The sequence below is a fragment of the Diplotaxodon limnothrissa genome, linkage group LG12 (genome assembly GCF_057381915.1).
Source record: "Diplotaxodon limnothrissa isolate DT_005_m linkage group LG12, D_limnothrissa_male_GT1.1, whole genome shotgun sequence".
Classification (NCBI taxonomy): Eukaryota; Metazoa; Chordata; class Actinopteri; order Cichliformes; family Cichlidae; genus Diplotaxodon; species Diplotaxodon limnothrissa.
In genome coordinates, this window is record NC_140607.1 from 28468682 (window position 1) to 28492475 (window position 23794).

The 23794-nt window shown below is 38.3% G+C and overlaps 1 protein-coding gene across 3 annotated transcripts in view; it reads left to right on the forward strand.

Annotated features, from left to right (window-relative positions):
• The first annotated feature begins 2074 nt into the window (after positions 1-2074).
• The window catches only part of slc23a2 (solute carrier family 23 member 2), a 38829-nt gene continuing 17109 nt past the window's right edge, over positions 2075-23794 (forward strand). Inside the window, exons 1-4 of one of the 3 annotated variants that reach the window (XM_085367427.1) lie at positions 2140-2195; positions 17661-17709; positions 20328-20539; positions 23053-23151. In XM_085367427.1, coding sequence (XP_085223553.1) covers positions 17661-17709; positions 20328-20539; positions 23053-23151 — 360 coding nt within the window. In that variant the 5' untranslated portion in view covers positions 2140-2195. Of the gene's footprint in view, positions 2196-17660; positions 17710-20324; positions 20540-23052; positions 23152-23794 lie in introns of all 3 variants that reach the window. The other 2 variants (XM_085367428.1, XM_085367429.1) reach the window with 2 other exon arrangements.

Below are 23794 nucleotides of genomic sequence, written 5' to 3' on the forward strand. Positions count from 1 at the left end.
TAGTAAGCGTCGTTGGAATTTGGGATATTTAAATGTTTCTCTTCTTTTTTTATTTTTGTTTTGGAAGATTATGTTTGCTGATCAGATTACAAAAATGAGTCTTTGCACAACCGTGAAGAAAGACACATCAAACTAAGACCTTTTCTTTAGTATCTGTGAGCATGCTGACTCCACAGTGCCACAGTGTCATGTACAGTACAGTAGGACCTTTGTGATGTCAGGTAATTAAAGATGCTGTCTACAGGTGCAACTTCTTCTCTTTATTGTGGTTAACCAGTGGTTAACCAGTGCATTCAAATGATGATTCAGAAAATCTTTCATTATAAAAAGTCAATTTCTATTCCTCTGTATTTAGTGTTACATGCTGGCTTTGGAGCATTGCCCTGTTGTGTGACCCGGCTTATGCAATTACGGCTATTCTTCCAGTCTTTCTTGATCATACTGTCTATTACTGCATGCATAATGCGTTCCTCAGCCTGACAGGGGTCACACTGATACTTTGATACGATCCCTCAGAGTGACCACTAACCTGATGATGTCAAGCCCACCCACTTAAACAATAGAATTGAATACAGTAAAATTATTATTTTAAGTGGTGCTTATTAATGTGCAGAGTAGATCAAGTTAACACAAAAGGGAAGACAATGACATGAACATATTTAATTTAGCAGCATATTTATTGATTGAACATTCAGGCTTTGGGTGAACAGGTTGCACAACATCACTGTAATGTGTGACATGAAAGGCTAAAAAGCACGCATTGATTTTCTCAGGAATTGGTTAAGGGCCAAAGCTGGGATTGAAGTCAGTAATTAGACATATTTATCAGTTGTAAAACATAAAGTTTTACAACACAGTGGCAAAAGCAGGGATCTCATGATGAGTCCAAGATAGTTCAAGATTCAAGATTCTTTATTCGTCACATGCATAGTTATACAAGTACAACACGCAGTGAAATGTAACCTGACACACTCCTCGACTTGTGCAAAAAGGGGGAGAGAAGAAGAACATTATATATTATATACATTAGGTGAATGTGCAGTAGTAGCATTGTATGCAGCAAGCAGGTGAATTCTGTACATTAAGCGAATTAAATAAGAACAGACAATCTGAATGTGAAGTATGCGATACACACAATGTTTCAAACAGAAACAAACAGAAAGAAGACACTGTCATCACATAATCGCCACCACCTGTGGCTCACCTGCCTCCCAGTACCGCCCCCTTGAGCTCACTGCACCACTCCTACTCAGACAATATGAACATATTTAAAAATAAAAAAGAATTTGAAATGTACATTGTGCTGGTGGGTGTCTAGAAGAGAGTCCTGTCTCAGTCACTTATGGATGCTGTGTGAGAGGGCGGGTGTATGTGTGTGTTTGTGGGGGGGGGGGATGTTATGGTTTAGGGCCCGGAAGGCTTGGGGATACAAGCTCCTCTTGAGTCTCTCTGTCCTAGCCCGGATGATTTCAGAAGTTGGAACAGTTTGTTGCCAGGATGGGACGGGTCCTTCAGTATCTGCGCTGCTCTAGTCCGGCATCTCCTGGTGTAGGTGTCCTGAAGTGGAGGGAGAGCAATCCTGTAGCAGTGCTCTGCTGTACGGATCACTCTCTGAAGAGCGTTTTGGTCCTTAACACAGCTGTTCCCAAGGATGTGATGTTCTGTGTGAGGATGTTCTCCACAGAACCCTAAATACACAATACAAGCCCAGAGCCCCGAAAGCTCGTTTTAATTGTTTAGGAGGCTGCAGAAAACTTACAGCCAGGTTATACAAGCGGGGTTATAATTACAGAACCTGTCCTTGAAGGGGGGGGGGGGAAGTCTGGGCTGCGTCACGTTCTAAGTCGCTTCTGATTGGTTAAGGTGGGGCGAAAGCTTACATAGGCACCCGACGTCACGGGCGATGTGGGCATGCGTCCTGATGAGCGTCATTCCCGTGGCTTTATGAAAGGCGAAATCCGTCCACGCGCAGCTGTTTCTAAACCGAGGGGAAGCAGGTCGTCTAGGAAGAACTGGGTTTAAGGACAGTCTCCCAATCTCTTCGCCGCCGTCCGCTGCGCGCGTGTGAGCCACTTTCCGCCTTCAACTGTCGTCTGCGCGTGCCTCCCGCCTCGCACAGCTTCAACAACACAAGCCACGGGGACAAGCCAGCGTTAGCCGAGAAGGGAAGTGGACTCTGTCTACTCTTTTATCAGGTAGGTGAGTGCAAAACGTGCCACGTTATTTTTAATTCCAGTGCCTTGTGAGTGTTAGGCACCCCTGCGTTGGTTTCCCACTCTGTACGCCGTCTCAGTTTAGGGGCTGGAGTTGGCAGAAGATAACCGCTAGCGGTTAGAGGTGTGTGAGCTCCCCTCTCTCTCTCTCTCTCTCCTCAGAGGACTTCGTGGGCCGCCTCGACCGTGGCGATGCTGATGCTGAAAGTGTGACCGTGAAAATAAAGGCCCAGATAGCCAGGGTTCTGTTAGGGTTCCAGTACTAGTCACCTTTCTCCTCTTTAGCTCATATTTTTTTTACTTATCAGTATGAGGTTTAGGGCAGATGTATCAAGGTTTCTAGATAATGAGGGCTTTATTGTGACTCTTACAACACACAAAACATAATACAGATAGGCTAAGTATGCATGAATAAAAACCCTTAATGAATCAAGCAGCACTAACTGCTACACTAATGCACATTTGGCTTTTAGGATTTACTGGCAATTGATAATGGCAGTGTCCTAGAAACGTGGCTAGGCAGGTGGGTGTATGCTCACAGTACATGTGCATCTATCACATGACCAATAAGTGGCCCAAAAAACCCAACCCAAAAGCCAAATGGGCAGTGCCTGGAGGTGACATGGCTATTTACGATTGCATGAGAATTGCATTATAAAATTTACTTTGTATCAACACCCAGATTCCAGGTAGCATCTCGACTGCTTTATTTTCCTCTCTGAGTAGTTTAAATTTCAAATGAAACTGCCATTCTCAGAGCAGGGACCTTTGATACAACTGCACCTGCTTACACGGGGCTTTGTTGTGAAAGTAATGCTTTCAGCTTGTGGTTGTCATCATCAGGGTCCTCAGATCAGTCACAATTGTCATGAGAAGTGTCACAGTAATGCAATCCATGAGATATTTTAATCTGTAATATGACTGAGATTTGGCCGTTTTATTCTTTCAAACTGCTGACATTAGTTATAATGCCAGCATTGATGGGGTTGTGGACTGATTTGATATAAATTTCTTCCACAAAACACACAACGCAACTGCTGTTTAAGCAGGGGATTTAGTGCATTTTTTCCATTTACCAAATAAATACCGTGGTGTAACATAGCTGGTTTTCTGTAAGCTTTAAATAAATACTTTTGCCAGACCAAATGGCCAGTAGCACATTTGTGTCCCGTCCACAAATAAACAATTCCTCTAGCCTCATTTCCCCCTCTAAAATTGTGTTTTTGAAAATTCTTACTGCAGTCTGTTAGTGCTTGTAGTACATCCCTGCACCACCCTTACATGCAAGGTATTATCCTATGTCATTTAACCTGTAGTTTTCACAGCACTTGAGTGGACAAGATTTGTGACATTTTTTTCTTCAGCTGTGTTTAGTTTAGTTTTTAGATTTTCTTTTATTTAATTTTGTGTAGCTGTTTTTCTTGGTGATGAATATTCACAGGTAGTATGCATCGACATGGAGGTGACCTGCTTTTGAGCTCAAGATTTTTCTGACCTACTACATGCAAAAGAAAAGGATGCATACACAAGGAGTGATGTCCTGGGTTAATAGACATGTATGTAATCCCAAATATAAACCCATACAAGTATAATTAAGTAGTTGTTGAACTTAAATTATGAAAAACTGAGAAGTGCAAATACAGCTAAAGAATATTTAAAGGATTTTTCTTAGGAATGTTATCCGGATAGTAGATTAAAATCAGCCATTTTCTTCATAGATAATGGGGGTTTTAAGGAAATTTACTAAAATGATATTTATGACAATATAGAAAAAAATACTAAGTTTTATTGGTGTTTGCAACACAGAATGATGGGCGTTTTCCATCCTTTCCCAGTAATCTACAGTCATCGATGACAGACTACCTAAACTGAAGTCTGGCTTTATCAGAGTGCCAATACCAGCATTATTACAGTGCAATTGTAGTGACACAGCATTATATACGATGATGCAGCTTAAGTCTGGGATGTTTTAACTCGCTGTTTAAAGCCCTGCTTTTCCACCATTTAACTACATCCTTAATTTCCATGCAATGTTTGTTCCTGTCATATTGAGTGCACCTAGCGAGTGCTCCAGTGATGTGCCATTGGTTCGTTTACTTTTGGGTCACACATCACCAGTTGCTAATATCTCCTTGCATGCTGTCATACTTGATTGTACTTGTTGTCTGTGGTGTTTTTGGTTTTCTATATGATTTGTTTTATTTTTCTCCCCCTCAAGAGGTGAAACAGCCAAAGAATTGTGCTTTGTTGGCGGTCTGACCTCTTGTAAACAGGCAAACTACTTCAATACTATTGACAAAGCTCTTGCTCTAAGTGTTTGGGCTTGTCTTGTTTATTTGCGTGGTAGGTAATTTTAACTCATGCATTGGTATAGTATGATATGGCCCAGCCCTAATAATGTTTTCAGTCTTTCAGATGTAACAGATGGCAGTTAATAAACCTTGGGGCAGATGTATCAGCTATTGATCCATAGGTGCTGTGATGTAGAGGGGGGGAGCTCAGTGAGTGCAGCAGTGACTGTCTGAAAGAAAGGGGAAGATACAGATGAAAAGCCATTTGTAACCACAGATTGTTCTGTAAGCTGTTTAGCCAGTCACACTTATTCATATTGGGGACCAAATGAAAGTGGAGCACTTGAAATAGAAAGAAATGTGACAGGCTGTTGGGACCAGGTGTTCCCTTTGAAGCTCTGTCATCCGTTATCCTCAAAAAACCTTAAAGATGGAATGCCTGACTGATAGGCCAAACTGAGGAAAGTGGTAATTCTGGTTGTTTGGCAAGAGCAAAGGTCAGTGGTTGAGATTTAATTGTGGTGGGTCACGATCACGTCAAGGAAACAAAGGAAAGTAAAGATGCTACATAGTGCTGAGGAGGAGGAAAATGGCTAAGAACCAGTCCTGTCAACAGCAAAAGGAAAACAAAGAAAGATGGAAATTGATGGAAAAGATTATTTTAGAGCAGTGGATGAAGTGATGAAATTTTCCTGCCAGTGTTCCCACAAAGCGGCACCCCTCTCTCATCTGTCAGTTATGTTTAAAAAAATAATAACTAGCTGTCCATGAACAACCTGTTCATGGACAGCAGTGGTATTACCATTAGTTTATATATCAACTGTGAGTCATGCTAAAAACATTCTGTGTATTTATTCGATGCTACTGTAAAATAAGGTACTTCTCTGACTTCAGTGTGGTTTATTTCCAGTTCTGTTAAGGTTGTACACTAAACTGCAGTCATCCTGGACATTGTTTCCTTTTAATCCGTTAAACCATTTCATCTTGGTCACACTGAAAAGAGCAGTGGCTCACCTAACAGAATGTCGGGGCCAGGACAAGACTCATAGAGGCAAACTGGGTCGCAGATTCTGGCCCTTTTTGGTGTAGGCAGCATGTGACTAAGATTACACTGTAGTGCTGGGTCATGCTGTGCCTTCCTACTGTACTGTGTAAATGTGTCTGCTTGTGTGGTGTTGACTTCTGTTTTATTTATAGCTTTATAACATTGATTTTCTGCTAGAAAAAGAAATAAAAGGAATCTGTTTTATAAAGTTGACAGCTACACATGCAGCCGTCTAAATTCCTGTTTGTTCGTTTGATATAATTGATTAAGGTGTGGATTAAATGGGTAAAACCAGCATGGCAGCCCATATGACTCTTGCGTAACAAATACTGAAAAACATACCCTGCTGTATTAACCTCTTATGTGAATAATTTATTATGTTTAGCATTAGTGGAGCATTGTTTCTGAGCTGTTGTTTTGTCTTAGGATTGTTTTGAAATTGCAACGTCCATACATTTCCCTCACAGAGGAATTTGTTTGTGTATGTCTGCCTACCCTTACAGCTGTTGATTATGATTATTTGCGCTGTTTTACCCTTCTTTTCTTCTGGGTCACATCTGGCTTGATGTAATGAGTTGTAAAATTAAAATGAGGATTCTATGGATTCCCCCCCCCCCCCCCCCCCCCCCCAAGAAAAAAGATTTTTCTCTAAGGGGGAGGAGGGATGTGTGGATGGAAGTGCCCACTGAAGCCATTTATTGATTTATTGGTGATTGTGTATAAGTGGTTTTTCCTTAGATGCTAGTGTTTGTGTAGTGAAGACCAATTCCTTTAAAATATATCCTAAATATTAAAATGACTGATCTGAGTGAATTTATGTAAAATTGTTTACATAAACATTTTAGAACTTGAAACCTGATCCACAGCCTCAGATTATGTTTGTAGAGGTCCTCTCAGATCCATACTGATCCCTTAAAACCAACCTTATTGTGTCTACATTGTACTTCAAATGATGCTAATACTGGAAATTTTTTATAATACTTGCACCTGAGGACACCCATATGTGTTAAATTACCTTCACAAATGAGATTATGCAATTAGTTGGTTTTGTCTGTTTTTTAGCAGGATGACTCAATGTTATATACCACTTTGCGTGAAGATTTTACTAGAATTGGGGCTTGGTCAGACTGGGAAGTGATTTAAAATAAACATCACTAACCCTTGAAGTCAATCTGGTTCTAAGATTTTTAGTTTTTCCTTCATGTAGGATTCTGTATAGGGATTGATATTTGTCTCTGTCCTTACCTAGACAGTATAAAACACTATTTGAGGTCTGAGAAGTGCCTATAACCTGCATTCTTTTTAATGGCCACCACTGTGTGATACCTATATTCATCTTTTGCACGGTCTTTGTTCCTGACTCAAAAAGCTGGATCAAATGTCAGTGACAATGGGTAGTACTTGCTTGTACTTGTCAGCCATTGCCTGAGAGTAAGGTATCAAATCAGAACAGGAAAAAATTAGTAAGTACTTCTTGTTTAGTGTGGAGAACCTGGGCAATTTGCTTCATATCTTCACAAATGTACGTAAAATTGGAATAAGAAATATTGTGAGACATTTTCCTGGTAATCTCAGGAGAATATCTGTGGATCCGCATATACTTATGAATTGAGGCACCCAGTTCCTACATGATATGGAGGAAGTTTGGCCTTGGTAGAGATATGTAGTTTGAGTGCTTACCTTGATGAGGGATTTTTTTTTTTTTTAAATAAATTTTTCAGAATTCATTGTTCTCCATTATCCATCCTTTTTTTGTATTGCATATCTGGGGCCAGGTTTCAGCATATAAGTGGAGGAGGAGTAGCGGCAATACTGAGCCTCGCCAGAATGACTAAACTCCTCACCCTATCTTTGAGAGAGAGGCCAATCACCCTTTGGAGAAAGGGTGCTGCTTGTACCTGTGATCTCATTCTTTACCCAAAGCTCGTAAAAATGGATGAACTTAGGGACATAGAATGACTGGTAACTCGACAGCTTCGCTTTTATGGGCAACTCTCTTTATCACAACACACCGGTGTGGCATCACTGCAGATGCAACCTCAATCCATCTGTCAGCATTTATCATGAACAAGACCGTGAGATTCTCTAAGTCTTCCATTTGGAAAACAACTGGTCTTTGACACAAGGTGAAGGTTGGCACTTCATCCATTTCCCTGAAGCATGGCATCAGACTCAGAGGTGGGTAGGAATTCTTATTCCTGCTACTTCACAATCGTCTGCAGGTCACTCTAGTGTGAGCTGGAGGTCTCCACCTGATAAAGCCAATTTAGCCATATCATCTGAACCAATAAGAGATGAGTCTGAGGACACCAAAGTGGTAGCCTTCTGCAGTCGCTCTGTCAGCCTTTCGGTTCACAATTTTTATGGACAGAATCTTTATGATTATCTGTTAGTACAGCTGAAGCAACATTCAACTAGTTTATCTACAAAATGGCTGTTTTCTCTTAGTATAATGGATTTTGTGCAGGCCCAGCAAAGCAAATTACTTTTATATTCATAACAAACTGTTTTCTGACATTTTATGGAGCATAAGTTTTTTTTGTTTTTTTTTTTATGCTGCAGACAGTAATGCTAATTCTACTTTTAGCCTCAGCTCCAAAACAAAATGCTATTAGAAATATAATTGAATAAATTTCAAGATAAAAAATGGATTTATCCACAGTTCATCCAGTTTTTGTCACACTTGTGTTAATCATGTGACATTTCCTCAGGCTGACCAGTTTTGTAACTATTGGAACAGAGCAATAACCCACGTCTTGTGTAAGTTTCATAAAAATTTAATGAGCAGCATGACAAATGATGAATGGACTGCTACCGCCATACTAAAGAGGACCTCTATTTACTGTCTGCTTGCTTAATGGGAGTGGTCCATCTGAGTTCAAGCTTTCCACCAGGTCACGTCATGACCCAATATTATATTTAATTTGATGTCATAGAACCCATATGTTGTTAAATACCCAATGTTCTGCCTTAAATTGGCTAAAATAATTTAATGAATCCTATTGACTTGGTTTTTAGAGGAGTCTGTTCGATGAAAGCTGGTTAAGCATTTTTCTGGTTACCTTAATTGTTCATTGTAAGGCTCTTTTATCGACAGGGACACTCTGCTAGCATCCCTGTCTGCAAGGAGACTTATGGTCTTCATAGCTCCTTTTCAAAAAAGCATCTCTTTATCTCTCTGAGCGCATGTGTTACGTGTCCTCCCGTATTACACCACCACGCATCACGTGGCATGCAAAACTTCCTCTGCAAAATGTGTCTGTGTGCTGGGTGTGTTTTTAAATTTCTGTTAATATTAAAAGGTTAAACTTACCAAAGTGATTAGTAATTCCTAAGAAGTGATTAGGTGTGCAACAGAAAATGCATCACCGTTTGTAAGTCTGTCATTTTTAGGAGGAACTGATGATTATGAAACTGTACTACTTATGTATTTAGCACTTTTCACAGACATATGTCACAAAGTGCTTCACAAGAAAGGTAATAAAACACAATACAGTCATAAATGCATAATAAAAACCCTGGCCTAATTAAAAGCTTTTTGAAGGTCTCCACCGAGTCCAGACACTGTAGAAATTGAGGAAGTGCATTCCACAGACTGGGTGCAACAGCTTGGAAAGATTGGCCCCCTCGAGTTCTGAAACGAGTGTGGGGGACCACTAAAAGGTTTAGTGACAAGTTACAGCTCTGATGGTTTTAGTCTTAATGGTGAAATTGTAGACAAATTATGTTTAAACTCTAATGAAATAGGTTGTTGAAGACCTGAGATTAGGTTGATTAGATGATCATCATTCTTGTAAATGCTATAACAAATAGAAATTTTAACTCAAACTCAAGTAGCATTAATTTTGACAACATTTCACACAAATGTCTAATAGAGTAAAAGTAATGTAGTGATAACGCTTCATGTGTGGAAGCTGCCAAAATGCTCAGAACAGCAGCGTTGCATCGGTGCAGATTTCAACACACAGTTTGAGTTTTGCCTTTCTCATGATTGTATTTCAGTTGCTTCATTTGCTTATGGCAATAAGACTAGAGAAAATCAGAGGGTTAGTTAATTGCTCTCAGTCAAAATTTCAACAGCACAACTTTTAATAAGTTGATGCTTGTTTGTGGATATATTTTTCCTTATTTGTTTCCCTGAGCGTATACTTTTTTTTTTTTTTTTTTTTTTTTTTTTGGTGCTTTCAATCACAAGACAGATTTTACATTTTATCCTTTTATCAGAAAAAAATGCTCAATTGAGTTTAAGTTTAAAAAAACCCAAACCAAAACAAAAAAAACCTTGGCCAAAAAGTTGCTATTTTTATGGCTAATTTTTCTTTGTTGCCAGCGTGATGCATCCCTGCTGAAGAAACTAGATTACGCACGTTAAACATATTCATGTAGGTGCATATTCCTGAGTTGAATATTTTGAATTTGGGCTCAATAAAGCCTGGATTTTACTGTTGGTCCTTTTTTATTTATTTATTTATTTATTTATTTATTTACTTCTATTTTTAGCTCCAACCGTTGCTTTCACAGCTGATGTTCACACGGAAATTTAAAAATATGCTGGCTGCTGATGTGTCAACAGTGTGCTTAGATGTAGACTGTACAGATGGCTGTGCACTTGCATCACTCAGAGGGTTCCCGTTTGCAGGAAGAGTACTACTCTCACATGGAGCATAAAAAAAATATATCTCAAAAGATTAAAAGCACTCTGTGCCCGTCAATTGAGTTGACATCCTCCACGAATTATACGAATTGTGAAAAAGTTCATGTTGTACAAAAGCAGCCCTGTGACAATTTGTGTTTATATTTGATTACAGAATGATTGTAAGCGTTCGTCACCCTTTGGGTTTGGTGCTGTGTCTTTACATACAGCTGAATTTTTTTTCTCCAATATTTATACATTTTGCAGACAATGAAAATGAGTTTGACCTCATTATCCAACCTATGCAGACTGCACCCACCTGCTAATTCATAACCCAGATTTGCACATTTTTAAATGTGTCAGGCCACAGCCAGTTTTTTTTCATCTTTTTTTTTTTGTTGTTGTTGTAAAGTGTTGTAATGAACTTCAGTTACATTTTCTTTGCGATGACCCACTTTTATTGAAATTGTATAACTTTCTGTAAAAACCCAGGTCATGCATTTTTATTTATTTTTTCAAAGCTGATTATGAAACTGTACAGTTGGCCAAACTAAGGTAATTGGTCCCTACTGTTATGAGCAGGTGAAACTGGTTGTCCTACTGTGAGGTCCAGCAAGACTCTGGCTCAAGTAGACTTAAAGGATTGCATCACCTTTTAAGCAACAAGGGATGCATTTAGTTTTTAATCGCTGCAGGGCTTGGTGGGAAAAATGCCTGAGGCTGTAGGAGGTGGAATGACCTATAAGCAAAGTGTACTGTTACAGTAACAAATCTGTTCATATGCTGCTGGTGGCATGCTGTGTGGGTGTAGGTGATGCTTTGAGAACAGGATGAAAATGCAATTAAATGGGGAACATCTCATGATCTAAATGTTATTGTCTGTCCTGCTTGTTGGTTTGTTTTTAACTGGTGAATCCAAATTAACCCACTTCCCTTACAATTCTCATGAACAGGGAAATTAGAAACACTTTTTTTCCTTTTTTTTTTTTCTCACTTCCTCATCAGCTGAAAGTTTACAGCAACTTGAAATAGTGGTGTTCTCCGTGAGGTTACTATCTGCTTGAATAGAGGAAAAAAGAAGAGGTAATCATATTTTAGACCAGAAAAAACCCACAAAACTACATACAACACACAAAAAGAGCGAGTCATCTATATGACAGGAAGTATCCCAGCAGCCTCTGGGTAACTTGAGGTCTGATGAGGCGAGTGTTAACAGCTGAAGAGCCATGCTGGTGTAGCATGAAATGCCCTGCTCCCCTGTCGCACCAAGAGATAAAAGTAAAAAGGTAAGCTCACTGCGCTTCCTGAACCAGCAAACAGGTCCAGGTTTCAAACGAAACCTGAAATGCTTTTGTTTGAAACACTTACCTTTGTAACACTTACCTTTCATCATGTGTTAATTTTTGTGGTTGTCAGTTGAGGGTTTTTTTTCCAATTTTGTGACTCATCAAACTCTGATCATCAGTCAAACCTGCTTATTAAACGCACTGTTTATGTTGATCAGTTTTGGAGTATTTACAGCCATGTTGTCCTTGTTACTCTACTGTTGAGGGATCTCTGTGTCTACTAAACTCTGGTTAACTTGCTGCCAGTGGAGCAATGTAAACATGTCCTTGCAGTCTCTTTGCAGTCCTCACCCCCTCCCTCATAGTGAAATCAGAACTGTTCACGTGTACCCTGTCATGTAAGGTTTTGCCTGGCACCTCATTGCCTCATGACCACATGCGTGCATATTTTGTAAGTAGTGAATGCTCTAGAACATGTGGTGAACAAAACCAGTAATCAAACCTTTGCTGGAGCATTTTTGCTTTAGAAATGCACTGTAGCAATTAGGGTTAGGCATTTCAAGCAAAAGAATTTGTACTATACATGGAATTTTAAATGGGACCTATTTGGGTGTTCAGGCATTGGTCTCCAATGCTTGGAAGCTAAATCCATCTTTTTATAAAATTTCAGGTTAAAATAAGAAATTATGATTCACTCAAACTCATAATGTAAAGAAAGAATGGCAGTAGCCTCTGTTCAGCCTCTGTTTATCTATCTTACACACTCGACCAGTCAACAAAAAAGTTAAAAATAAAAAAATGTCTCTTCCAGCGAACATTAAAAAAAAACCTCAGGCGTAAAGTTAAGTCTTTTGTGTGATTTGGTGCATCTCGAATGAATGAATGAATTATTCAGAAAGTAGCTATATTAATACTGAAACAAACAAAAGAAGGTAAAATATTCCCTCCAAACAAAGTTTTATAAATTCTTTGACAGGAAAATCCGCATGTTTATCAGGTTTTAGCAGTGTGTGGAGGTGGTTAACAATATTACCAGCGGTGTTGAAGACGCGTTCTGAAGGTGTGCTTGTGGCTGGTATACACAGATATTTCCGTGCCATGTGTGACATCAGTGGGAAACGTTCTTCATGCATTTTCCACAAAGCCAGTGTATCATCTTCTCCATCTACGACCTCCTCGCTGAGGTATCAGTCCATTTCTGTCTGCACCTTCTCCTCCAGTGTGCAATTTGGCAATTAGTTCATCCTTGTTTGGACTTCTTCTGTGTTCTAAATGCTCAAATCAGTCCATGCATGATTATATTGCTCCGGCCATCAAAAAGTCTGCACATTTTCGAATAGATCGACTATCGTCGGTTATTGGACTGACGATTGTCGGTTGGAATATTTTTACATATTGCCCAACTTTAATTGTTATTTCCTCCTGCACACTTTTGCCTACTACTACCATCTGCCATGATCTTTTCAACATTGCAGGGCAACTTAGGCAAACAGCACAAATGTAGCTAAGATGGTTCTACATCATAGCCTCTTCAATATAAAACCTGTTGTTGTTTAACAAAATAATAAAGCTACAATGGAGCCTCTACAATCATACAGTTAAGCTCTGCTTGTCAGACCTGTTGATAAGGAAACTAGATTTGTAGCAACACATGACATCTAAAGACTCACGGTCCCCGTGTACTCACTCTTGTACACTCTGCTCCATGCGTCTCATACATATGCAAAGCATGGACAAGACAGGTAAACTTAAGATGGCATTATTCAAGTTGACACGCACTTCCTTTACTGTGTTATAAAAAGATACAAATGCATGTTCATTATAAATTTTATCCGCTGGACAAGTGAGGCACAGTTGTATATGCAAATGAAAGTAGTCCCCTGTTCTTTATCTTCATATACATAACTAACTTTAAATAATAAAGCATGAAAATATATATATATATTTTTTTTAATGGAAGGAACTTGTAAGTATCCAGTTCTGATGAGTAGAGGTGAGTTTTTAAGTGTGTAAAAGACCTAAAAACTAAAGCGCTCTGGGTGCTTGAGTAGCAAAGGGCTATACAAGAACCAGTCCATTTACCAAGTCAGAAAGACTTTGAACTTAAACTTCATTTTCTTCACTTTAAAATTTTTTGCAGCTTTATTTTTCCTGGTACCAGATACTTTCACAGCAGCTTAAGTTTGACATGATAATGACATTTTTTTTTTTTTCTTTATTAAGCTTGAGAAACGGTGGAGCTTTGCAGCGTTGTACATGACTGTACATTTTGCATTGTGAAACTTTGGATTCATGATAACATGACAACTACAAAAGACGTTCTTGCGCTTCACATTGCAGGAAGATTACAAAACCAGACAAACAGCATTTACATTTAATAGATCATATTTTTATAGATTAAAGCAAAAAAGAGTTTCTTAAATTTAACTTCCACATTCTCAAATACAGGACTTTTAATTCTATTAATTCCATTTATTCACATTTGTTTTTTCCCAATCCCATTGGGCAATGAATAGTAGTTTCCAGTTACAGTCCTTATTATGTCTGCTGGCTGTCTTACAGTTGTGGAAATTTTTTCTACTGTGCACCTCCTGTGGTTTTGTTTTCTCTGATTCTGATAGCTTCCTCCAGTATGTAATGCATTTTAAAAACAAAACCTACTGAAGTAGTTACAAGATGTTAAGTAACAAGACTCTGACAACAAAATGCAGATGGGAATATGCGATCATTGCTTGTTTTTCTTTTCTTTTTTTAATAGTTTTTCAGAGAAGGCTTCTTTAGCTTCATTGTTTCATTAGGAGAAAATACGATCAGCTTTGAGGAGATATAACTCTTGTTTTCATTAGCACCTCCCCAGACATGGATTAGAATACACAAAAAAATAACAGAAGTACAGTGCTACTGTTGTCCTTCAACCCACCAGTGCTCACGGAAGGAAATGACAATAAAAAGTAAAAGACTGGCCGATATTGCGTAATAGGATCACAGGAAAAAAATAAAAGGTGTCTCCTTTAATGAGCTAGAGAGTTTACATTGGTACATTTTTTTTTTTTTTTAATTGTATTTAATTTTTTATTTTTTTTTTATGCTGGGGGAAAGTGGATTGCGGTGAACTTGAAATCTTGTTTCCTTCTAAATGGTTGTTTCAAAGACAGGAACAAGTCTGCAACCACTTGCAGGAGAATTCACATTAGGCAAGTTCATATAAACTACTTTCAGAGTCAGATTTAAAAAAAAAAAAAAATCCCTAAATAGTAATTGTTGCAGGACTGCAATTTAAGTGCCAAATAACACAGGTAAGCAATCGGCTCGTTGCAAATGAGCTGCACTCAACAGCACAGACTGACTCAGATTGACTGGACCGTGTTGGAAATCTGTATACATTTTTTTTTTTTTTTTTTTTTTTTTTTTTAAATTGGATGAATATTATTTGAAAACCTTTGCCAGTCTGTAATAGTTCAATTAAAGTCTTATGTTTGTTTTTTTTGTTTGTTTTTTTGTGTTTCAAACATCTGAAGTCATGCTTTTCTATGAAGTTTATTCAGTTGGTATTTTTAGGAAAAGGGGTTGCTACTTTAAACTGTAATTGTAAAAGCAGCAGTTTTAAGCATTAGTTTAGTGCTTGCTGCTGAACTAAAGACTGAACTGAACTATGCAGTCCTGCAGCAGGCATAATGTCGTCTAGACTTTGAGCCCCAGATTAACATCTGGAGGGGATGGTCCTCATACACATGTGCATGCTGTCACATAAATTGGAGATGAAAGCGCCAACACAAACATCTGGTGTGGAAACGAACAACATGGCACAGGCCTGCAGTGGATCTGCAGATCGAGTTACCATGGTTATAGATCCTTCAAATGTCCAGCAGCTTGTGTATTTTGGGATGATTTAAAATAACCACAACAGTTGTCTTTGTTCCCTCTTGTCTCACTCTTTCTTCGCTGCTTTCCCATCTCTCTAATATCATCTCTCTTACAAACATGAATACTTTCCCTGTTTTTGTCCTGTTATGTTTGCTTTTACATAATGTGACATTTCATGATTATAAAACTGCAGATTTTGATTTTGTTGTGTAATGGCATATACTCAGTTTCAGTTCTCTCCTCTCTCGCTCCAGTTCCCCATGTTTTTGTGGTGGGGGTGGGATGAGGGAACGACACAGATTTCCGATCATCACCGGCAGACAGGCTACTGGGATACTTTCTATTCTATTCCACATCTCAGAGATGATTCACAGCACTGAGAGAGTCATAGGCTAGGCAGCACTGAGCTTAATTAAGTGCCATCGTTTCTTGTGTTGTATGTAGTATTCATTGCTTAGATTAATAACTCATCATGTGACAATATTAAGGGAAAGTGGTTTAGTATGATGTTCTTATTTTTGTAGTTATGGCAGGGATTTCTGTGATAACACTGAGCTAATATTTTGCATAGAGGAAATTTGTCTTGCCCACAGATTTTAAACAGAGCCAAACAAAATCACTAGTAGCTTTTAGTAAAATGATTTAATGGAACACTTTGCTTATCACATGGCAGGAAAATGCACAGATATGAGAATCACTGCCTTATTGATTATGCTTACTTGAGTAGTCTCCCCTTGGAAGGCTGATGCTGATACAGGAAAAACACTCTTCATTAGACATATGTTCTGTTTTGAGCCAATGAGTATTCTAGCCCATTTTTCAAAAAATCTCTGTAAACTTTAGGTATGATTATGTGGGGAAAATCCCGTTAGATTGTCAGTTTCTGAAATATTAAGATCAGCCTGTCTGGCACGAACAAGCGTGCAACGTCCAAAACCACTTATGCAACTCACCATTGTGATGTTCATTCTAAACTTCAGCAAGTCGTCTTGACGACGTGTACATGCCTAAATGCAATGAGTTGCTGTAATGTGATTGGTGGATTAGATATTTGATAACAAACAGTTGAACAGGTTTACCTAACAAAATGTTGATAAATAATTGAGTGTAAGTGTCTAGTGAAGATTTAAACTTGGTAATAATTAGCAAGAGAAAAAATAAAGGCAGAGCTGCAGGGTAAAGAGTGTTAAAGGAGCTGAATGAATTGCTTTTGCGAAGTTTATTGTTGAGCCTTCCTGTCATGTTAAGTCACAGCCTAAAGTAGAGGTAAAAATTAAGAAGCAAATGATCGAATCCATCATCATATGCCTCAAAGATTGGCAGTGATAAAAGGAACTGATAATGGTGACAAATGGTTGTATGATGCAAAACAATTACTTCAAGCTCCTGATGGGAACACTTGACTCACATGTAAGATTTATTTATTTTTATTTCTCTCCTGTAGTGTTTCTATTCTGTGCTCACTCGTATAAAACTGTTTTATTCACAATGGAAACCTTTCTTTGTTTTCACAGGAATAAGGTAATTAATAGATAATTAGACTTATAAGCGGAGTTAAAAATGGCCTCAGTATCAGAAACAAATTGATATCCATCCATAATTTCAAGTGCGATTCAAGTGTTTAAGTAGAAGGCCTCCACAATAACAAATGCCCACCATTAATGAAATCTAAGCCCCTGGTTAAAAATTGATGACTCTGAAATGAAAATCAACATGCCAAGAAGAATGAGGAGTGCTGCCACATTTGGTGATATTGTCTTTCAGTTATTACCTATAAGAATAACAGAATTACTTGCCTTATTGTCTCTGTACGACTTAGATCTTTTTGAGTCATTTAGCAGAGGCGATAGAGATTTTTGTTCTACAATTTAAATTACAATCTGGTCCTAACTCTTTAAAACTTGTCTGACTAGTTTGAGATGGCTTTTACATGCAATTATGAGTGTGCTTAAAGTGTCTTTAAAGTTCAGCTGGGCCCTCACTTTTCTCATAAGACCAATTTAAGGTGCTTAAGACATGCACTTGTTGAAGAGCCAGAAGGCTTGCAATACTCTACAGCTCTTGCCGCCTTCCTGAAACCATGTTTCAGCTGAGAGTCTGAATTACAATCGGCACATCAGTCACACGGTAATAACTCTTGCTTGTGATTAAATGCTATCTGTCAAATTAACTTATGTCTCACCTCCCTCCTCCTCCTTATCCTTGACCCTTTTGTGTCTCTCTGTGCTTCCTCCCCCTCTTCTCCCCCCCCCCCCCCCCCCCCCCCTCCCCTCACGTCCTCTCTTATACTGCCTCCTCCTTTCCCCTTCTCTTGCTCCTTCCACACAGATGCTCCCAACCGCCCAGCTTGGCAGGAGTGATGGGATGTGTCATCTAGGTATTACAACTATCCCAACATCTTACACTGCAAGCAGGAATATGACTGGGTGGGAGAGGATATTTTGGGAGGGCTTTAGGTTGAAAATGTCAAAAACTGAAAAATGCAACAAAATCCAACACAGACGATGAGCCGCAACAAAAATGGGATTCGCAAGCAACGTGGACAGCTGCTGACATTTGATAACAGTTTAAAGATTAAAAATGTAAGCATGTAGTTTTTCGTAGAGCAAATGGTTGGAAAACTATATCTGGCTTCAGTAAACTGAGACCAGTATCACAATATGAGTGTCTGCATCTTTCCGTACCATGATACTCCTGCAGAGCTGTTAAAACGTATTAGAATTCCAGATCATTCAGTAACGAGCAAACGGGAAATGCATCAAAATAATTGTTTTAGTTCATACTCCAGTCAAGATCTAGTGATCAGAAATGATTTAACTTTAAAAAAATAATGTGGTACTTGATATTAAAATGTCTTTGAAAATCTTAACATATGCAAAATACAAATTTCCGAGTGTAGCCATTTAGAAATATACAAAAGGCAGTCACCAGGATGCTCATGCCAGTAGTACTGTCTTCTAGATAGCGATGAGATGGAAAAGTACAAGTTCAATGAAAATTTGCTTTCCAGCCATCATTTTTGAGACCAAAGTGGTACTGAAGAGTCTATTAAACATATTTTGTGTAGAAAGTGGGGATAAAGGCCGTGGAAAAGGATGAAAGGTCTAGTCAAACATTCTTGATTAAGCGACACGTATACCTTAGCTTGTGACAGATGTCAGCGAGGACTGGTTTCTTTAAAAGTGCAGTTAGAGGGATCAACCAAGCCATAAAAAAAACCTTTGGTTTCTAGTAATTATAGCATGTCTCTCCTCCTTAACAGTGACAAATACAGCTGCAGTCATGCAATATCACTTCACTGAAGTTTAAAAAGCTGTAACAAACTACAAAAATAACAACTGGTGACATAAACCACACTTACAAAAAGTGCTGGTGGGTATATTTTCTTTCCTGTGTGGAGATCTTCACTTCCTGCATTGGCAATCATTTATCAGAGTATTTATCAGATGTATACAGCAGTTTTCACTCAGTGAGAATTTGTCCGTGTGCTCATTAATACAGCTGTCCTAATGAACGTCACTATTATTATTTTTGTTCAGTTATTTAGACGTGTAAATATGCATCTGGAGTTTGTTTCTAGTTTATCACATTGGAAACCTATGCTTACATCTGTGTACATCTGGGACATTTATGTAATTTCTATATGTTTGCGTGCGTTATTGTCACAACAAGACAGTTCATGCATATTAATTAAAATTCTACACAGGCAGGAGCACCACACCAGGGACATGTGAATACATGAACACCTGGCTTTTGGATGATAGGTCACATGTAAAATACTCGCAGCATTTTATCCTCTAGGGATGTGTCAGTTGACCACAAAAGGCACAGTTTAAATTTGTAAACCAGTTTAGGCATAAACAAAAAGAGATCAAAACAGAAATGACATTGATTTAAAAAAAATAGTACGTCTTATGCACCATGCCTGCTAAAACTCCTTCTCTTTCTGCCTCCTGCATCATCGCACAGTGATCTTTGTTCCTGTTGTTATCAAATACTATTTTTCTTTTAATGGGCTCTCCTCTTTGTGCCTTTTTTTGTTTGTCAAAGACCTGTTTGCAGCATGGATTACTGATTGACATGTATCCCTTGTTAGTTCACAAGTTATCTGGTTATTGATAATTTGTGCAGGCTGTTTTGATTAAGGCAGATTAAGATGACCGTTTTCTTAATATAGTGAAAAATGATCTGTATAATGACCAGAGCGGTGTTTCTTGGGTTGTTTTTGTTTGACTAACAAAACATTAAGGTATTATATAATCAAGACTTGGTTAACTTTTCACATATGAATGTAAAAGCAAGCAAAAAAAACAAAACAAAGTGAATTGTAGGAAAAAAATATTCTGTCAACTAGACAGAAAACCAATCACACTGATAAACTTTCTGTTAGATCCACAAAGTTCAAAAGGAGTAATATTTGTGTCTTCTGGATTTTTAAAAAGTAGCTTTGGACCTGGAATTACTTTCAAAATCCATAAATGTAGTAGTGGCATAAAGTTGCATGTGAACAGTTACATGCTGATTTCTAGACCTGTGAGTAGTTTTCACTTCCCAAATCTTCTGTGAACTCTCTATCAGGATGTAAACAGATTATATAGCTCCAATAAGCGGATCTTACTTAATTAGAACTATGTCATAATTATTTCTTGTGCTTTTACAAAACTTCTTAACTTTTGTCTTGGTTCTTCAAAAGACACCAGGTATCAATAATGCAGATCTTGAAGTGAAAAAGCAATATCTTAGCTAGTTAAATATGTATTGAACAATGGCTCATGATCCCTTAATGAACAGTTCAATTTAATTGTGTTTATGCTGTTGCTTTATTATTGTGAATCACACTAAGAATAAAAAAAAACAAAGTCTGAGAATTTAATATATTCCACCAGAAATTTTGACCCATCATCCCCTGCAGTGCCCTGATTTTATCACAGGAATGTTGCCCTTGTAAATAAATCAAATATTAATCCCTCCTTATCTGTCTCATTTTCTAAGCAGAAGAGGCACTCCTAGACGATGTAATCACCCTGAAGGATTCATCTGAAACCACACCACAACAAGACCAAGGAGTAACAGAGAACGAGAAAGAAGACGAAGACACAAGCATGGGCGTGGGGAAGAACACCACCTCCAAATCGATGGACAGCAGCAGTGAAGCAGGAAAATATGAAGAGGAGTGCAAACATGGGGCAAATTTCTACCCAATTCCGGTACATACAACCATAAATAAAATGTTCCCACAGAGACCACAGCCACACCTAAAGCATGCTTGTATAATGAAGACAAAGACAGGGGTTTGCACATAGTTGGGATTGTCCTACATCTCCTCACATTACTCTTTTCTGACTCACGCAATCATATTTGGCATTGCTTTTTGCCTGGAATGTGTTGGAGCAGACAGTCGCACACGAACCTCTTACTTCATGGTCACTTAATGCATGCTGCAGCCAATACTTTTTCCAGCCGTTTCCTCTGTTTGTCCTCTTGGCACCAGGCCGCTGCCTTATGTAGGTCAGTGGGCAAAATCACAACAGACATTTATCAAATCTGATTTCCTCCACACAAATATGCTTGTTAATTCTTATAGCTCCATTAAATTAAAACATAGCATGTTTTAAGAGATTCTTTTTCATACGTGTTTTACTTCTTGCAGGAGATTTGCCCATGTTCTGTGCTGACAAGAGAAGCTATTATGCTCCTTTTAAGTTTATATTTTTGGTCTACTAGAATTGCGTTGCATGATTCAAAGATTAAAATAATTCTTATTTATCTTACTCTATCTTACTGAAGCCCTTAATAAAAGCCATTTGGGATTCTTTAACACTAAGCCAACTGATTGACTGCCCCTTACAATTAGGAGAGTGTGGACTGTTGTGCTCAGTCAGGTCTGTGCAGCAGAGATAACCATCTTCCAGATATCTGCAGTTGCTAATCCTGCACAGCCAAGAGAACGAAACTGTCGAAATCAGAGCGTTTAGAATAGTATGAAGTATGAACTTTTGCCTTGAGATGAATACTTGCACATACACTGTCTTTTAGACCCTGTTTCTTCTAGACTACTTAAAGAACACCTACCGTTAATTAATGCTTCATCTTAAATATGACCAACTTTTATTAGTGAAAATTACAAATGATTTTCTTATGGCCACTTCTCACAGTAAGGTTTATTATAGAGTTACCACCTGTATCTGGTTTTGGACCAGGGTAGATCCTCGACATGCGCAGGGATCAGGTCATGAGGTCTGGGGACTGGCCAAGATCCCCTTGAGGCGTCTTAAGACTGGAGAGGAGAGAGACATTTGGACTACCTATATGTTAGCATGTTGGTCCCATAACAAGGCCCCAGGTAACAGAAGGACTGACTATTTATAATTATCATCATCTTTATTTATAAAGCACTTTAAAACAACCACAGCTGACGTAAAGTGCTGTACATTGGAACTAAATCATAAAATTACATAAGATATAAATATAAGTAAAATAATTTGTAACTTGTAAGAAACCCCATGTGCTCTCCATTATTTGCACAGCTTTGCAGATTAAGTTTCACATACAGCACGAGTTAAAAATGAACCCAGCCTGTCCTACATGCAATATAAAATGACTGTTTACAGTTAACAATATCCATATTGTTTCCATACAGTCTAAAAGTGTTCACATTGAATAAGGTACTTTTTCATTTTAGAAAAAGTCTTAGTTGTATTAGCAGAATCTTTTTTCCCCTAAAGCAACTCTAATTTGGCACTTCTCCAGAATATTTCCATATAATGAAAAAATTAAAAACAAAACAAAAAACACACAAAAAAGAACCTGAAATTTCCTTCAGGAACTGGTGAAGATTTAAATAGTGCTAGCAAACATCCTTTCATGTCCTAAAAGAGGGGGGAAAACATGAAATTAATTTTCATGTGGCTTCTTAATACCCTTAAATGTTTAAATAATCAGGTGACACAGGTTAAGCAAGGTATAAACTACGATAAATCCTCCCATAGAGCTTTGAGGGTGACCATGGAGCCAGCTGGTTTCCTGTTAGAAACTTAGATAAGCTTTGTTCCCTCTTTAAAAGAATTTTCTCTGGAGGCATTTACTGAAGCTGTTCAGTGGAACACAAAGGGAAATAAAACATGAGCCTGACATTTTGTGTGCATTTAATTGTCCTGGTGATCTGACATGTTTCCCTGATAACCTTCAATATCCACTCCACCGCTCAGAGTTTAATCTGGAGGCCTATGCATGCCATATGTTTGCATGTGAGGACTGTAGAGTAAAAACTCTGGGTTTGGTGGGCACATTTGCATACACTCCTGACTATGCAAACTACTGCTTTCTCTCTTCCTCGTTGCTGATTGTTCTTAACCTAAATGCTGTGACAAATGCAGCAAAGCCGCACTCTCGTACATAAACCTCAAATGCATATTCAATTATTGAAATTTGTTTGAATGGTTACAAGTTTGCATACTGTAGGAAGCACATGTCCATGTCCAGGGGACATAAGTGCATCCGGCCTTCCACACTGCGTAACATATAGACTGGCGCACACACACAAATATTGACATTGCTTCAGCTTGCATGTTGGCACGCTGACAAAACCTACATTGAAAGCGAAAGGTATGAGCATTGCGCCAAACCTGCTTTTGAGAAACTGTGATTTTTGTTTTTTCCTGCATGCTCTGGCAAATTGGGATAGTAAAATGTTGACGTGAAGCTCTTTGTATTTGTTTAGGTGGTGGTAAATGGAGTCAGCGGCGCCAGTGGTGACCAGGACACTGAGAACACAGAGCTGATGGCCATCTACACTAAAGATAATCAAGGAGGCGAAAAGGTAACTTAGGAGTAAAAACCGTCAAAGTGAATTCCTCATGAGTTTTTGTAGTCATCTTAAAGGATGTTTTTGAAAGAGCCAAGTCACTATTTTGGCACAATGACTCAAAAAGCATACTCATAAAGTGCTTTTGTTGACTCTGTGGGGTTTTTTTTTTGGTTTTTGTTAGCAGCGCTCAGCAAAACAATTTCAGTGATTTCCTTTTTTCCCCCCCAACTCATCTTTCACCTACATACTTGAGATTGTTATCAAAGACTGATTTATTAATAATAAAGCAAACAGCCCTCAATGCTCCACTGGTCTAAAGACCTAGTGATGTCTCTGTGATGTGTAGCAAAGTTTGCTTTGTTTCTTTAAAAATCACATCCAGTAAGTTTTAATAGATGCTTTTCACCTTTTGTTTTGAGACAACAAAAATAAGTAAGCAAAGTTTTTATCTATTCTAAAAATGCTGACCTTAAATGTTATTGAAAAGGGGTATGCAAATCTTAAAGAAGTTTTTATTTCTCTAAAATGTTCTTCCCATAAAAGGCTGAATTTGCACTGATGCCGTAGCTACAGGATGTAGATCAGGGAATGTATACCCATGTCTTACATTGTTTATAAAAACAAGCCAAAGTGAGCTATGACCTCCATTTTTTTT